This window comes from Hemicordylus capensis, chromosome 2, assembly GCF_027244095.1.
Source record: "Hemicordylus capensis ecotype Gifberg chromosome 2, rHemCap1.1.pri, whole genome shotgun sequence".
Lineage (NCBI taxonomy): Eukaryota > Metazoa > Chordata > Lepidosauria > Squamata > Cordylidae > Hemicordylus > Hemicordylus capensis.
This window is the reverse complement of record NC_069658.1, coordinates 142,945,511-142,963,708: the sequence shown is the minus strand read 5'-3', so window position 1 is coordinate 142,963,708 and position 18,198 is coordinate 142,945,511. Positions and strand designations below refer to the sequence as shown.

Here is an 18,198-nt window from a genome sequence, read left to right as displayed (position 1 = left end):
AAGCACAAAATATAATTGAGAGGAGAGCTGGTCTTGTGGTAGCATGCATGAATTGTCTCCTTTGCTAAGCAGGGTCCATCATTGATTGCATTTGAATGGGAGACGTGTGATTTGGGAAGAGCACCTGCATGTTGGCATGCAGAAGGTTCCAAGTTCCCTCCCTGGCATCTCCAAAATAGGGCCGAGAGAGACTCCTGCCTGCAGCCTTGGAGAAGCCACTGCCAGTCTGTGTAGACAATACTGAGCTAGATAGACCAATGGTCCAACTTGGTATAAGGCAGCTTCCTATGTTCCTAAATGCATTGTTTGACTTTATTGATACATTAATTTGCTATCTTCAGTGATGGGCACTAGCTTAAGCAGCCTTTTACAAATCTTAGATATACTTGGAGGAGAATAACGGGCTATTGAACTGGTTTCTTAACGGCTAAAGTTGTGAACAGCTTGGGTCCAAGATAACTGAAAAGCTGCTTCCTCCTATATGAATGTGCCTGGACTTTAAAATATGCTAGAGATCTGTGTCCTACCAATACTGGATATACATTTGGCTGGGATGCAGGAGAGCCTTCTCTGTGGCTTTGTTCTTACTTTGGAAATCCCTCTCAAAGGAAGCTTTTCTTGCCACACTGCTGATGTCTTTCTGAGGCCAGGCCAAAAGTTTTATTCCACCAAGTTTTTATTATCTCATTCTAATACTGTAGTTTGAGGCAGGTCTGATTAGGTTGCATTGCTGTGCTTATTTTTAATGTGGGTTTACCACAATTAATGTTTATTGTATTTTATTATGTTGCTAGCTGCCTTGGGCAGTTTTTTTTAATTGGAAAGGTGAACATAGGAAGCTGCCATATACTGGGTCAGACCATTGGTCTATCTAGCTCATCATTGTCTTCACAGACTGGCAGGGGCTTCTCTAAGGTTGCAGGCAGGAATCTCTCTCAGCCCTCTCTTGGAGATGCCAGACAGGGAACTTGGACCTTCTGCTCTTCCCAGAGTGGCTCCATCCCTAAGGAGAATATCTTACAGAGCTCACACTTCTATTCTCCCCTTCATATGCAACTAGGGCAGACCCTGCTTAGCTAAGGGGACAAGTCCTGCTTGCTTCCCAAAGACCAGCTCTCCTCTCTCTCCTCCTCTCAGGTGGGATAAAAATGTTTTAAATAAACAAATATTGGCCATAATAGCGACATGGAGCCTCCAGGTTCAGTGGCAGTGTGCCTAAACACCAGAACCTGAGGATGAGCAAAAAAAGGTGGCCATTATATTCTGTCCTCCTCAGGAGTTTCAAGGATCATATGGCAATTACTGTGGGAAACAGGAAGCTGAAACGGATGGACCTTTTGGCTACTTTCCTAGGCATGCGGGAAAAAAGCTCAGGATCGGACTACACATAATAAGCGGACCTAAGGAGCAACCTAAGCAGTAAATTCATTCACCGCCGTCAGAATTACGTCACATTGTCACAATCCGCACCAATAACCATAAACCACGTGAGCCGAGTTCTGAATGATGACGAAAGCGCCCTGACAACGTCAGCAGCAGTCGAGAGAGCAGCGAATGCCAAAACAAGCAGCAGGCACAGAACAGAGAAAGATCAAAGATTCGAACCCCGGAAGGAGGGCGGTGACAGGGCTTATGATGCTGGGCTGCGGCGACCAATTGGATCATAGGTCTGACATAAAATGGGCGCGGCTTGACTGCCAGAAGCCGGTTTGTGTTCTGGCGGAAAAAGTGTTCTTTCGCGGCATAGGAACATAGACTTAAAAATGAACTAGAGTAGCAATTCCTTAGCTTGTAGCCGGGACTGAGCTTGTTTGTTGCTATCTTTTCGATGTTCATTCATACTCGGAGTCGGGTCTTCTTCTTTGCGCGGGACAATTCTAATTTGACGGAGCTTTAAAAGGTTTATTTTAAAAGTGCTGTAAATAGTCCAGTTATTATCCCCATATGGCAGGGCAGGGACAGCCGAGGCTTAGGAAGTATGTCTTACGGCAGCTCCGCAACAGAGCTAGCCAGGTGTGATCATTTTCATCTTGCATATTCGGGGGATAGCTAAAGCTGAGAGAGACGGCTAACGACAGGGGTTCTCAGACTTGGTACCTCAGGTCTTGTTGGATTACAACTCCCATCAAACCCAGCTACAATGGCCATGGCGGCTGGGGTTGATGGGAGTTGTAGTCCAACAGCATCTGGGGAACCAACTTTGAAAACCCCTGGCTTATGACAACGCTGCAACGCAGGACAGTGCTCTCTTCATATCGCAGCCGGGAGAGACTGAGAATGGCTTACAGCGGCCCTACAAGCGGAGGGAGCAGGAGCTGAGACTCAGTCTCATGGGACTACAGCATGCCTCTATCTCCAAACACAAGGGAGCCGCAAAGTCAATAATCCCTGCTCTTTGTCACTTAGACCTTCTTTTGTGGGAAACATTTAAATGTGTATGATTGCAGTGGCGCCTATAAAGACGCCCCAATTTCCGTTTCGAGCGGAAGTCAATCCGATGTGTCACTCGGGTGCGTTTTTACCTCTATGGTTGCAGGGCGGGGCTATAAGACGGAAGGGGGCGGGGCGTGCGGGCCTACGGGGAAGGGAATACGGTAGCTGGGAAGGGCTACAATTGGTGGGGGAGGCGGCGCACCAGAGGGAGCGGCTGGCAGAACCGGCCCGTGATCTCCCTCGGCCCCCGTTGCGCTGGCCATGTCGCTCTTCCAGTCGGCGCTGGACTTCCTGGCTGGGCCGGGCTCCTTGGGGGCCGCCAGCCGAGACCAGAATGACTTCGTGGGGCAGGTGGTGGAGATGGGCGAGATGAAACTGCGGATCAAGAAGGTCATCGCCGAAGGTGTGTGGGCGGCCCGGGGGCGGCGAGGGAAACGGTTCGGGGGTGCCGTGGGGAGCTCCGGCGGGGGGGGGGGAGAAAGGAAGGGGTTCCCGCCGCCGCGCCTTCTCCTCCGCATCCTCCCCAATTCCGCCTTCACGATCCTCTGCCTCCCCCTCCCCGCTCTACTTGTTTTAAGATTCCTAACACAAAACATAATAGGAGCCTGCAAAGGCGCAACCAGCCTAAGCGGGATCGAAGCCCGGGCTTTCCTTTCCCCGGGCAGCCACGGAGGGACCCTCAGTGCTGCCCCCGATGAGCTGCCGCTGTGGATCACCCGCCACCCCTAGGGCGGGACTGGAGGCCCCCTGGGAGCTTTGGACTCCCTCTCTTGGCCCCGGGCCCCGCTCCTTGGTCGAATGCATCTTCTCTTCGGCTTCCTCTCTTGCCCGGAGTCGGAGGGAAGAGGGCACAGGTGCTGCTTTCTCTCTCATTCACCTGCCAAAGAGGTAGCAAGAAGCAGCCACCTTGGCTTGCTCACCTGCCGTCCTCCTTTGGCCAGCGGTGGGAATGAGGCCGAGCACCACCGCCCAGAGGGAGTGGGCAGGTGAGTGAAGGTGCTCCTCATCCCTTCACTGTCCAGAGAGCCAGAGAGCGATGGCAGGGGCTATCCTGGGGTGGTAGTGGCTACAAGGAATAGCGGCTTCCCTTTGCTAGTGCTTGTTTGCTCTCCTTTTTGGATGGCGCAGAGGTGGACTTGCTGCTGTCACTTGTTGGTCTTTCATCTCTCTTTCTCTGTCCAGCAGCCAGTGTTGGGCCCCCACCACTGTTCCCTCTAAGGTGTGTGCACATGCATGCGCTCACAAGTTTTTGGATGTCCGTTCAGTTCATTTTAGATCCCACTGAGGCTGAATCAGGAAGGCCCCATTCTGAATGCAGGTGTGCACACACTGCCTTGGTATTGCCGCCAACTCATTCCGCACGGAGATGAAAAAAATGAGAAGGATCACTGGGCCCAGCACCACTATCTAGCACAGGGTGGTACAGCTTCAGCTTTCTGGCTGTTGAAGTACGACTCCCACCATCCCCAGCCTCAGTGGTTGGAAATTGGAGGTTATGGGAGTTGTAGTCCAACTTCTGCAGGATGGCCAAAGTTGCGCAGCCCTTGGCTAAGCAGGTGTGTGGTGTGGAGTTGGCTCTTCTTTGCGATAGTCTGCTTGCTTGCCCATCCAAGCAGGGGAGCAGCTGCTGCCTCCCCTTAGTTCCCTACCTGTCTGCCTGCTGTCCAGGGGGAGAAGGCAGGCAAATGAGTGAAGGTCTCCACTGACTGCTTACTCACCCACATTCGCTCTGGTCAGTGTAGTGGCACAGCAGTTTCTTGCCACCTCAGCCAGCGGAAGAGGGCAAGTGGCAACGGAGGCGGCTCCACTCATTTCTGGCTTGTTGCTTGCAAACCTCTCTGGGTGGCGCCGTGGTTGGGATTGGCTGCAGCAGACCCACTTCACAGTGCTGCTCGGAGAGAGCACAGGTCAGTAAGAGGAAACAAACAGCTCCTGTCTCTGCTTTTTTGCGTTCTGCCTGGTATGGCAATCTGCTGTGCCACTTGGAAGAAGAGGGCAGACAAGCAAGTGAGTTTGTGCATTCCTGGGTGGGCTGCAGGCCCAGACCAGAGCGCACAGGTGTGTGAGCTGAGGTGAGAAGACATTGCTCACCTGTCTTCTCTCTGTGGGCAGCATGGCAGTGAGGAGTTGGCTTACTGAACCCAACCTCAACCACTGCACTGCTCGGAGAGAGGGTAGGCAGAGACTGCAAAGACCCCACAGGGCGCCCTCTGCTCATTCTGTCTCTCTGGATGGTGAAGTGGGAAGTGACAGCACTATTCCTACTGATCTCCGTGTGGTGAAAGCTTCCCATGCTAAATGTCTGTGTTAAACTGCTATTAAGAGCTAGGGCAGGGGGAGGGGGGAACCCTGCAGCCCTTATATAGCTTCTTAAAAATGGCAACATTTTTTTTAAAACAATGGAACAAATAAAATGACAAATAATTCCAAAAGTGAATTTGGGCTACTTGTGTGTGAAGTTGAGTTGAAGTCCAATAACATCTGGGGACCCCAACGTTGAGAATCCCTGCTCTGGAGCTCACAGTCACTTATTGGGGAATGGCTATGGCATAGCAAATGAAATCATGCAATTCTTTTCGCGCCCTGTGCCTTGCCATGTTATCAGTTTTGTACATGAGGCTCAACTCACACCAACCTAATGCAGGAAGAGTGCATGTTTTTTAGAAGATAAACAGAAAATGCACCAGCAAGGGTACCCTCTCGCACTAGTTCAGGAACCTTTCTTTTTATTAAGCCCTTTGGAAACTGCGTGGCTTTTTCTGGCACTGAAACACCTCCCCCCTCTCTCCCCCCTGCTTTTTCTTGAATAAGTGGGAACCCTGATCCCCCATTGTGTCTATAAAAGTGCTGTTCTTCTGACCAAGTTCGGTAGAACAGCCCTGCAAAGTTTAAAATGTGTTTTGAGGCAAGTTTTGATTGGCTCGGTAGGCCCATAGTCTTAATGCACACTTTCATTCCCACTTGTGCATTGGGACATGAGTTTTGCTAGATTTGAGAAGATATATTTGTAAAGTGACCAAGTCACTTGAGACTTTTGAACCTTTAGCAAGAAGTTAATGGAGAGTGATCAGTTAAACATTACATATTTTGATGATGACTGGGGCCACTCAGTAAGCATTGTAGATCAAAGCAGATTCTCCCCCCACCCACCCCCGGCCACGCCTGTCATGCCTTTCCACACCAGAAACCATGTCCCTGTCAATTTGTAGGCAAGGCATAGTAAGAAATAGCAACTAGTGGCTTCAGAAGGAGATGTACATTCTCATTTGTATTTAAAGATGTGGCTGATCAGTTCAGTGGGGCTCAGATGAGCATTGCGTTGCAGCTGGAGATATGTATCTGAATGTATCTGGATCCACATCAGCAGCATCCATCGAAGACTGTTCATACATGTGAATCTCTCACTGCATTGGGATGATCTGTGTATTGTAGATCTCGGGATTTTCAATGTCAACTGTAGTGTGTATTTGTTGATAACGGGATTATGTTTTGCTGAATCAGACTTGACTAAAGAGGAAGAGCATAAACCTGAGTGGGATTCAATTTCTAATTTTGTATTGAACCTCCCTGATGGTCATTTGCTTTCTGAGAATAGTAAGTAGCTGTTGTGAGTTGTATAGCTTAGTTGCCTGAATGTATCTAGGGCACTGTTGAAAATATTCTAGCCTCAGTTTAAATATGTGCTGCTGTTTAAACCTTGTGATTCACAGGAAGAAGAGTGTGTTCATTGTATATTGGAAGTACATTCTTGGGGTATTTCGCATACACCAAGTTCATATGTTCCATATGTTCCGAATGCTCTTTAACATCTACATGAAATCTCTGGGATGGATCATCAGGAGGTTTGGTGCAGGGTGTTATCAATATGCTGATGACACCCAGCTCTATTTCTCTATCAACCCCATCCAGAAATGGCATAACTTTTAAAAATGCCTGTCTGGAGGTGGTAGTGAGTTGGATGAGGTATATCAAACTGAAGTTGAATCCAAATAAGACAAAGGTACTGACTGTTGGGGGTAGGGACCCAAGAGATGGTTTAGATCCATCTGTTCTGGATGGGGTTGCACTCCCCCTGAAAGATCAGGCACATAGCTTGGGAGTGCTCCTGGATCCAAAACTCTCTCTGGTTTCTCAGGTTGAGGCCGTGGCCAGTAGTTCTTTTTACCACCTTCAGCTGTGCCCATTTCTGGAGGTAAATGGCCTTCAAACAGTGGTGCATATGCTGGTAACCTCCAGGCTTGACTACTGTAATGCACTCTACGTGAGGCTGCTGCCTTGGTACGTAGACTGGAAATTACAATTGGTACAGAATGTGACAGCCAGACAGCTCTCTGGGATAACGCAAAGGTACCATATAACACCGATTTAAAAATAATTTCACTGGCTTCCAATATGTCTTCAAGTGAAATACAAAGTGCTGGTTATTACCTATAAAGCCCTCAATGGCTTGGGTCCAGGGTACTTAAGAGAGTGCCTTTTTTTGTCATGAACTCTATTGAGATCATCTGGAGAAGTTCAGTTATGGTTGCCACCGGCTCATTTGATGACGGCTTGGAAACAGGCCTTCTCTGGGTGCCCCAGGGCTTTGGAATATGTTCCCTGTCAAAATAAGAGCATCTCCATCTGTTTGCTTTTAGGAAGATCCTCAAGATACACCTGTTCTCCCAGGCTTTTAATTGAAACTAATTTTAAACTGTTGTTTATCTCATGAAATTGTTAACTCTTTTAAGTCTGTGAAATTGTTTTAATTGCTTTTAATCAGTTGTATATTTGTGTTAAATTCTGTACACAGCCTAGAGATACCCATGCCAGGTGGTACATAAAGATAAAATAAATAAATGATATTAATATGTGAAAGGCGAAAAGCATTAAGATCTTTATAACAACTACTTCTCTGGGCTCTGTGTCTTTTAAAAATCTGTTGTTGAAAGGCTAACTTGAATAGAAGCAATAGCCCTGCTTTGAGAAGCTAGAATGCTATTGTACAAAAAATAGGTTCGTTGGAAATATTTTCTATACAACTTGAATGTTTCAGTGACTTTCAGATTTCCCCCCAGGGATATCTTGGTCCCTTTAAAAGCTTATGAGGAGTTCCTTTATGAAAGGATCCAAAGGCGGTCAAGGTTCCCTGTAAGACAGTTTGGCCACCATTACTGATCTTTCTCTTGCAATGCACAGCCACAAGTGAGCACTGGATGTGTTCAGTAACGCAGTCTCAATTCATGTGTGGCAGCAGCAAGGTCCAGTGAGTCTAACTGGTGGCTCCATGTGCTGTGAATACACCCTCAAACTGTGATAACCCAATAGCATGATACCGCTCCTGAAGCTATTGCATCTGGCCATTCCTCTATACATTTTTCAGTCGAGGCATGGAGAAGTGTTGCCCCATATTTTCATAGGTGATGATATCTTTTCAAGTTGTTCGACAGGGAGTGTGCCTTTAATTCTAACTTCATTTGGGGGATTTGTATATCTGTGTGCAGCTACTTCTGAGCGTGTGTACTACAGAGCCTTGCCACTCATGAGGGAATCCATTTGTGTGTCTAAGTAAACTTTCCCAGAAAATGTGAAAGCTGAATAAATAACAAAGCAGTCTTTGGTTATTAGATCCATCTGTAAGAAGAAGAAGAAAAGAGCATGGAGTGAGATTGTACTGTAGACTACAGTGTAGTTTACTGTTTTTAAAGAGACAGTCATCCCTTCTCAAGCAAGTGAAATGAAGGTGGTTGTTGAGGAGGAGGAGGAGGAGGAGGAGGGCCAGCTAGGAGTGCATGGCTGTGTTATTTTTTGGGGGAGGAGGGCGGGGTATGGTGTTTTATAGTGCATGGGTGTTTTTTGTGGCACTGGTATGCCACAGCATTTTCTGTTATGTTTTCAGCTTATTCTGTTGTCTGAAGTACTGTTTGAATACCCTTCAGTGCGTGAGTTGACTTCATCTAGCAAACTATCATATTAGGGTGAGAGGGTGGCCTCCTAATTGAATAAATGCAGTAAGTCCTTGGTGATGGGGATTCAGAAATATTATTCCCTTACCTATGATATGCAGTGGTACAATCCAGAGTCATGCCAGCACCATTCTGTATCAAGTGTAGAGGTTGATAGGTGTCAAGAAATGTTGGCTCACTTCACTAGACAGACAAATATTTTACTCGTCAGATGGTTTCTTGAGCGCTATGTTGGTACATTACTCATCAGGACTTTTTTCACTCACCAGGCATCATTTTTTACTCGTCATAGACTAGTAGATTTCCTGAGACCACTCGAGAGTTCTCTAAATAATGGTAAGGCATGAATTAGGCCTTAAGGTTGATGTAAATAGCAGATTGCCTGTGTTTCTGCTTGTCATACTTTTGAGTATGACGGTTCAAACTTGGTGGACTCATCTTTTAACAGCCCGTTATAACAGCCCGTTATCACCCCATTAAGAGTGGTGGACTCATCCATCCTACTTTTGAGTATGATGGTTCAAACTTGAAAAAAGAGTGGTGGACTCATCCATTGCAGATCGGTGTGAACTGTTGCTCCCACCCTCTTGCGCCTCAGCTAGCAGAATCTTTATGCTTGCCATTTGATAAATGGCTTATTTAGACATGTGGCAGAACATAATCCTCTTAAAGCTTCAAATTAAAGAGGCTTGATATAAAAATATAAAAAGCATTACTATCAAAAATCCTACATTTAACTCCTCAAGGGCATGCAGTGGCTAGTAACGTGTTTGAGATAGTCTTGGTCTTATATTTTGGGATATCATTTGAGAGAAGATACGGCAAATTTGATGTGAGGGTGACATTATTTAAATCAACAAATTAATACATAAAAATGCCCACACCTCTTCTGTCCGGCAAATTTGATGTGAGGGTGACATTATTTAAATCAACAAATTAATACATAAAAATGCCCACACCTCTTCTGGCTTCATGGTGTTTCTGCTGTCACAGTTGCATTTGTTGGGTTTGCTTTTGGAAGCCACGGCTGGGCCTAATGCAGATACACTTGATCTCTAACTTTGGTGATTAAGAGCGGACTGCAGGTTTGTGTGTTCTCTTCTCGACCCTTTCCCATGTTTTCAGATTTCCTCCTACCATGATAGTCTGACTCTAAGGCATAGCTAAAGGGTAACCTGGCTAGCATTAACCAGGATGTGCGAGCCAATGCCCAAACCTGGTTATAATGGTTAAGGTTAACCAGTGTTCCCATTGTGAAGGTTAGTACAGGTGTAACCCTTAACTTTGGTTAAGGCTGTTGGTGAAAGGGGAGAAGTCACAAGTGAAACGGGAAGGGCTGGGCCAAAGGTGCTCATTTTCCCATGGCTTGTGTTACATTGGCACTTCACACAGTATATTTTGAAAGATCGTAGTTCAAGTTCTGCATGCTCACTGATACCAGTGAGTGTGTGGCAGTTCCCAAAGATCAGCCTGAAACCCTCTGCATCTTTTTATTGGCAATTTGTCTTCAGCAGTTTTAACGTGTTGTTTGATGACTTATCAGAAAACAGTGTTGCAGCTTTGCATCTTGAGTTGTTTCAGCTTAGAGCCATGACATATTGACTTCCATCCCTCTTGCTTAAGATTACTTGATAGCTATCAGTACCTTCTATTTTACGTTTTGGATGAAGCTAGACAAAAATAGAAAGAGGGAAAAGAAGGGATTGTCCTAGAATGTGGGAAATAAATATGCTCTATAAATTAAAGTAATCTCTGTTCAAAGGACACTCAAATATTTGGCACATCCAAGATTATAATTCCCAGGATTATTTGTGATAAAACTGCTATAAAACTGATGGGCATTTTGTGTGGATATGCTTATGAAGGACATAGATGAGAGTGCTGCTATTAGACTATCTAGTGCCTTTCTTAAGTGCTCAAAACCTCTGGTGGTGCCTATTATTCCAATAATCGTAGGCTGTTTCCCAGGAGCACTAGTAGCCTTTATGATCACAATTTTAAGATCTTTATGATTTTTTATAGTGAGAAAAGGCAGGAAGTTGGCTGGCAGGAGAATGACTTTTTTTTGCTATTTAGGGAGAAGGAATTGATGTTTCAGAAGCAAATGTTGCAATAGATCTTTTGACAAAGGATGTGACACTGGCAGTTAAATATGTTTCAGAAGCACAATAGCAATTAGTGGAAGCATACCTAAATGATAGGGCACTTCAACCTTCCTGTGATGCATAAGGCTTCAGAAAACACAGTGAAGACACAGCGGAGTGTACGGCAATAGCAGGCCAACATATCATAAAATATGCTACCTGGCAGCATATATGACTAATCATACAACCTTGATTTAGATTTGCTGACAGAAGGGCTCTGTCAATTGAGCATTCTTCAGAGATGGTTTAATTGTAGTACAGACTTTTATGCCTTTTGACCCATCAAGCCAGATGCAACCTGACTGTCATGGTTGGTAGATGCTGACTTGCAAGAAGTTCGCTGATGCTGCTTTTACTGCTTGCCTAGGATCTTCTTACTCTCTGGGGTATGTTTTCTATTATTTTGTGCATTGCTATGATCGATTGAAGGTGTCCTGCAAAAATTTCAGCTGCTATGCTTTTTCATCATTATACCAGCGCTTTGGTTTTGAAAATGAATCTTTAATTGCACTCCAAATTGTTCTTGTGGAAAGCAGTTGCAAGTTCATAGCCTAGGGTTGGAATTGGCAGTGGAAGTGAAGCAGCACAGATATTCAGACTGGCACATTTTCACTCACTTTAACAAGTGGGTCCCTGTCTGGTAGCGAACATGAGCAAGCCTCAGTCTTCCTCGCAGCCTTGGACTTGGGGACCAACTCTGCATAATATGGATCATCTCAGCAGTTGCATGGCAGTCCTGCTCAGCCATTTTGTTGATGTCAACCAAACTGCCGAGTTCTCTCCCCCTTTAAACTCTGGAGCAGGGAAGAATGATGGGGTTTCAGCTGTATTGCCAAGGAGTTTAGGGCCAAGGCAGCAAGCTCTCACCATCCTTTTTAACTCCAAAGTTGGACTTGGGAGAAGTGCAAAGGGCAGTTGTTGTGAAGTCAAGAACAAGGGGAGGGGCAGGCCAGGCAAAAATCGGATCCTGTACATACTATATTAGGGTGGGGTTTTTTTTGGTTAAATTAGGCTAAATTTGAGCACTGCTCAGCTTCCATCTTAAAGCTTCTTGGCATACAGTACTAAAAAGTGTTGAAATCTAGTGCCTCTTAGGAACAATTGTAGTCTGCATGTTAATAGCTGAATGAGATGTTCTTGAAGTAGAGGTCCTGTAAATATTTAATTGCTGTGAGCTGAAACTTTTAAGTTACTAGGAAACAACTGTTGGGTATTATCTTGTAGGTCACTTGCTCACTGTCTTTAGGGAGTGGTTTCCCCACAGCAAACATGAAGAGATTTTAATGTTGCATTTTCCTCCACAGGAAGAAAGCCCATGTTGAAAAATACAAGGAGTCAGGTGGGGTGGGGGAATTCGTGCCTGCTGTGATTTGACAATACATGGACACATTTCCATTTACTGCTGAGACATTATTTGCTTTTTATTAAAGTTCTGGAAAATCAGACATGTGGGGACTTGGTGGATAATAAAAACATGTCTAGCCATTCTCAAGTTTTGTTAGCTTATTATAGTTATACTAGTATTTTTAAGCCCGTTATGATAACGGGCGCTAGCTTTCTATCCCGTCTTTTCCGTCTCTCTCTCTCTCTCTCTTTCTGTCTCTTTTTCCCCCCTTGTCCCCTCTCTCTTTTTGTTGTTGTTTTTTGTTGTTGTCTCTGTTTTTGTTCTTCCTTATTTTGCTTATACTTTTTTGGGGTGTGTGTGTGTGGATGAATAACGGCCAAAATGGCCCATGAGAAGGTGGCCGCCCCCGCCTATCGCCCTCCCGCGCACCCAGCTGCTGGAGCCCACCTTACCCGCTCCAGCCCAAAGGAGAAGAGAGGAACTCGGGAACAGAGCTACTCTCTGTGTTAAGCTGCTGCCCATACTGTCGCAACGGACGCAATAGGCGTCCTTTGCGTCCATAGCGGCAGTTTGAGCAGTGACTTAGCACAGAGAGGAGCTCTGCTCGTGAGCTCCTCTCTTTTCCCTTGGGCTGGAGCGGGTAAGGTGGTCTTCGGCAGCTGGGTGGGCGGGAGGGCAATAGGCGGGGGCGGCGACCTTCTCATGGGCCATTTTGGCCCTTAATCTTTTTTGGGTGGGGAGCGGGGAAGGTGATTTTGGGCAGCTGGGAGGGCGGGTGAGCAGGCGGGGGCGACGGCTGTGAGCGGGCGGGAGCCTCGTTGGCGGCTTCGCCGCCACCTCGCCCAGCTTCCCTGTTCCCCGTCTCGGTCTTCCTCCGCCGCCATTGCCCTCGCCTTTTTCAGGGCGGCCGCTTCTGGTTGCCTCGGCCTCCTCTCGCCGTGCCGCAGCTCATGGCCGAGGCGGCGGCTCTGCCGCCGCCTCGGCCACTTTTCCCCGCCGCCACACACCGGCTAATGGCCGCCCGTGGCTGTGGGACACTGGTGTCTGAGGTCCTGTGTCCCTTGGGCTCTTCTGGGCCTGCGCTTCGCGCAGGCCCAGAACAGCCCAGGGAGGCAGGGGCGCAGATCCCCAACGTTCCAAAGCCACGGCCACTCACTTAGCCTTTTATTATATAGGATTTCCACATCTGATGTATCCCCATTGGCTTCCCATTGTGGGCTTTGCTTCTTGTATAGTGGGGGAAAATAACATGAGCAGAGGTCTTGATGGCACTAGAGTAAATGTTCGTTGAAACTTCATTGCATGTTATGTATTTTCCAGTTTATGGTAAGGTTTGGGACTGTGTTTGGAATTGTGATTACCAGCAGGAGAATTTAGATACGCTAGTGCATTCTGACACATGGGTCTGCAAAATTGTGATTTCTGCCTTCAAGATTGAAATAGCGTAACAAAAGTTAATGTGCGTATCATTGAGTGCCCTATGCAGTTTGAGTGCCCTGTGCATTTCAGTGGGTCAAGAATAGAGGTTATGCAACGATTCCCTTGAGCACTGATGGATTACAATGAAATCTGTTGCATATATTTACATTCATTTGAAAGCCAAGCACCAATCTGAACTTGACATGCATTTTAAAGGGGCTTGGGTGGAGGTGAGATATCTGAAGCAAACCCCTTTGAATACTTTGTGAGTTGTAGACCACTTGGAATGGTGCACATCATATGTAAGCTCTTTTGCATTATGTCCCTGCATAATAGAAACTGTTTTAGGACCCTGCAGAGCTCTAGGTGGTATGAACTTGATCACAAACCACTTCAATCTAACATTAGAGAGGGGAGAGAGAGACCAGGAGAGAGATCTTGGGGTCGTGGTGGGCAGTTCATTGAAAGTGTCATCGCAGTGCGCGGCAGTTGTGAAAAAGGCTAATTCCATGCTAGGAATCATTAGGAAGGAGATTGAAAATAAAAGTGTTAATATTATAATGCCCTTATACAAATCTATGGTGTGGCCAGATCTAAAGTACTGTGTACAGCTTTGGTCACCATATCTTAAGAATGATATTGTTGAACTGGAAAAGGTGCAGAAGCGGGCAACCAAAATGATCAGGGGCCTGGAGCACCTTCCTTATGAGGCTAGGCTACAGCATCTGGTGTTCTTTACCTTGGAAAAGAGGTGACTAAGGGGAGACATGATCAAGGTCTATAAAATTATGCATGGAGTGTAGAGGGTGGACAGAGATAATTTTTTCTCCCTCTCTCACAATACTAGAACCAGGGGTCACCCCATGAAACTGCAGGTTGGGAAATTTAGGACTGCCAAGAGGAAGTACTTTTTCACACAATGCATAATTAATCTATGGAATTCCTTGCCATGGGATGTGGTGATGGCCACCAGCTCGGATGGCTTTAAAAGGGGCTTAGACAGATTCATGGTGGACAGGTCTATCAATGGCTACTAGTCTGATGGCCGTGGGCCATCTCCAGCCTCAGAGGCACGATGCCTCTCAATACCAGTTGCAGGGGAGCACCAGCAGGAGAGAGGGCATGCACATACCTCTTGCCTGTGGGCTCCCCAGAGGCATCTGGTGGGCCACTGTGTGAAACTGGATGCTGGACTAGATGGCCCTTCTTATGTTCTTAGGGGGGCATATGATTTGTCTAGCAGTGAGGATTTTCTGCTGTAGACCTGATGTGTGGAGAAGCAACCACTTACATCATGTGCTAAAAACTACATTGTTCAGTAGGTAGACCTGAGATTAGTGCAAAATTGCTTGGAACAGTTCTGAGCCCCTGTCAGTGGCAAATAGCTGTTTATCCTACATTCACTTTGAATAACAAAACTATTTAAGTTGTTAAGCCATTTGCGAGAGTGTTTTTACAGTCCAGATTAATATCCTATTGTAGCTTGGGTTTTTAAAATGGAATCAATTAGACCATTGGAGTTGGTTGAATTGAATGGTTTAAAGCTTTTGTGTGGAATGAAATAGTGGTGTTTCTGAGCACAATACAACTTTCGGTATTGCTTGGCACAAATTGTTCTAAGTACTTTGAGAAGGGGAAGAAAATTTGCATGTGATTAATACTCCCACTAATGAGAAGCAACCTTGAAAGTTCCATGGCACTCGATAATCCTGTGTTAACATGTGCATTCTTTGAATTATGTGCATTTATATTTGGTTAAGGCTTTAAGGAGTAAAAACAAGTGTTCGAGTCTGGAACAAATGCTCATTGTGGGTGAGGACTGAGATTTATAGAATAATTTTAATCTGAGAGAGATAATTTCCTGCCCACATCTTAAAATGTCTGGCTTTTAATAGGACGCAAGAGAACACATTAGAGCACTTGTATTTCTCTTTTCCATTCTTAGTGTAGTTAACACATCTGTCACATTTTTATAACTGTGAGCTAGGTGGATCACAGTTGTTTTATGGGAGGGGTCCAGTGACTAGATAGCTGTGATGTACATAAGCTGGGGCTGAATGCAACTGCGAAGTCCAGCATTGTGCATGCTTAGTTGCATTGGTGTCTGGCCTGTGTCGTAACCCAAATGGGCACCAAAAGTCCCTTTGGAAACCACCTCTGGGTAATGGATGAGAGTGCCTTTGCTATAAGTGGGGCTTTCTGGCAGCAGGTGGGAACACACCAAATTTGCCACAGTCATAGGGACATCTCAATGGCATAATTTGTAATGATATCATCTACCCCAATTCTAGATGGTGTATGCGTGAACTTTTGAAGCATAGGTGGGCTAACTTGTAGACTGCCTAATGGATTTGAACCAATTTGGTACAGTTGTGGTGAGTGACACATAGGGACACCTCAGTGGCATAGTCTGTGATGATGTCATCTACCCCGATTCAGGATGGTGGACCCATGAATGTTTGAGGTAGAAGCTGGTAACTAACAACTAAGATTGAAGTGAAAGAAAAGCAGGCAGATTAGTTCTTACCAGAACTTCTTGTTTTTTAGCCAAAAGGATTTGTGCCTGTCATGCATACTGAGTACATAGGCCTGTTTAAGTGTTTTAAATAGAAGTTATTTAGAATGTGGAACCAGCAACTTAACTAGAAAAAGGTGAACCTGCAGAAGCCTCTCATGTAGTCACAATAGTGGGGAGAGGGCTGCCCCCACTCACCCTAAATTATTCTTGCAATGGGGAATGGGCGAGCAAAATTTTGTGGTTTGGATGGCTTGGAAACCTGACTTTCAATTTTCATACTGTACTATACAACGTGTGATGAACATATTGTAACTATTGTGACTACTTTCTTAGTTTTTGTAACTTAACATGTTTTCTTCCCCCACCACTACCATCTTTCTGGCATAGCACCTCGAGGTTAAATCCTGAACACACATGTTTCCTCTTCCTCCAAAGTTCTTGGCCCTGCATGGTGTGTGAATAGCTATGGAATGTCTTTCGTTTGCTCTGGGAATCTGCCTATGGCCACATTCCAAATTGCACCTTGAGTGTGCTCAGAACAGGGGATTGATCATGCTCAGCAGACTACCTGAACAGCACAGCAGCCTGTCATGCTTTTGAACTCTTACATAGTATGCAGGTGTTTTTCTTTGGGCTGGGGATTGGGAAAAAGGGAGAAACCCAACTAGGGACAGGTCATAGCTCACTTTCCTGAGTCTCAGAAGTCTACTTCTTGTTAGACTTCCTTTCCTTGGTGAATCCTTGTTGAACGGGTTCAACATCTTGGTGAGGGGCTGAAAACCAGTGGCATCACCAGAAAAAAAACATTTGAGAGGTGGAGAAACAGAAGGGGCAAAGTGCATCTCTTGGTGGGTGAGCAATGTCCCACACATTAGATTTTTGCAGCCACAATGATAGTATATTTCATTTTAACATTCTCATCCTGATGATGATTTCACTTGTCTGGGAGGGATGCTTGCCCACCTACACCTATCCTCTGGAGCCAGCCGCTGAAAACTAGTAGCTTTATCTTCATCCTGAATTACCTGTGGTTGAAGGCTATCCTACTCTCTGTGAACTGTGTGTGCGTGTGTGACAGACAGACGTCACCTTTTTTGCTTGGTCCTCCTCTTGTCCATTGCCTGGCTTGGGTTAGTGATGTGCCCGGACTGGTCCAAAGGCCATTCTACAGGCCTCCGGACCAGTCCGGGGATGGGTGGTTTGGGTTCGGATGGATTGGGGTGGGGGGTTCCTTTAAGGGCGGGTGAGGGTTTACTTACTCCTACCACCGCTTTCCACCTTCAGCACTGTATTTTCTGTAGCAATGGGGTGGCAGGATGCCTCCCTGCCGCCCCTTTCCCCGCTTGACTGCGTGCCTCCTGTAGCAATGGGGCGGCGGGATACCTCCCTGCCGCCCATTTCCCCGCTTGACTGCAAAAGGCGCGTGCACGCAAAAGGCTTCTTAAAGCCTTTTGCGGTCAAGTGGGGAAAGGGGCAGCAGGGAGGTATCCTGCCACCCCATTGCTACAGGAGGCATGCAGTCAAGCGGAGAAAGGGGCGGCAGGGGGGTATCCTGCCGCCCCATTGCTACAGAAAATACGGTGCCAAAGGTGGAAAGTGGCGGGAAGGGTAAGTAAACCCCCGCCCTTAATGGAACCCCCCCACCCCAGCTCCGTGGTTCTGTGCACACCCTTAGCTTGGGTGCCATGCTTAATTTTCCAGGAGCCATGTTGAGCTGTTGCTCGAGAATTGTGCAACCCTGCACTTAGTAGGGATGGGGAGGTAGTAACTTGCTTGGTTCAAAATCAAATTCATGGAGGTCAAGTCTATCAATGGCTACTAGTTGGGTGGCTATCGGCCACCTCCAGCCTCGGAGGCAAGATGCCTCTAAATACCAGTTTCAGGGGAGGAACAGTAGGAGAGAGGGCATGCCATCACCTCTTGCCTGTGGGATTCTCAGAGGCATCTTCTGGTGGGTCACTGCATGAAATAGGATGCTGGACTAGATAGGCCTTGGGCCTGATGTATCAGGGCTGTTCTTATGTTCTTAAATGATTTGCAGGTCAGCTGGTCTCACTAAAGGTGTCACATTGCTAACTATACTTCAGGTAGATGAGACTTGTTGTTGTAGTTGAGGAGGTGCTCCTCTTGCATGTAGGTTGTTCCAAACCCTTTTTCACTCTGATTTGAAGTAAGGACTATTAGAGAATGAATGAGAGAATGCAACCCAGAGATCTGTTTCAAACCCTTACATGCAGGCATCAGAAAGTTGATGGGTTACTGCTCCTTGTCTCCAGGCACACTGGAGCCCTATTTTCATATGTATAAGTGTAGTGATAGGCTTGAGGGAGGACTAGGCCTCAGAGTGACTGCTTAGAGAGTGGGTTTCTCCAAAGAAAAAAGCAAACCCCAGAG

At 46.3% G+C, this 18,198-nt stretch overlaps 1 protein-coding gene across 2 annotated transcripts in view; it reads left to right on the top strand.

The window, feature by feature from the left end:
* The first annotated feature begins 2,585 nt into the window (after window positions 1–2,585).
* GAK (cyclin G associated kinase) overlaps window positions 2,586–18,198 on the top strand; it is a 100,847-nt gene continuing 85,234 nt past the window's right edge. For both annotated transcript variants that reach the window (XM_053297339.1, XM_053297338.1), the window contains exon 1: window positions 2,586–2,836. In XM_053297339.1, coding sequence (XP_053153314.1) covers window positions 2,695–2,836 — 142 coding nt within the window. In that variant the 5' untranslated portion in view covers window positions 2,586–2,694. The remainder of the gene's footprint in view (window positions 2,837–18,198) is intronic.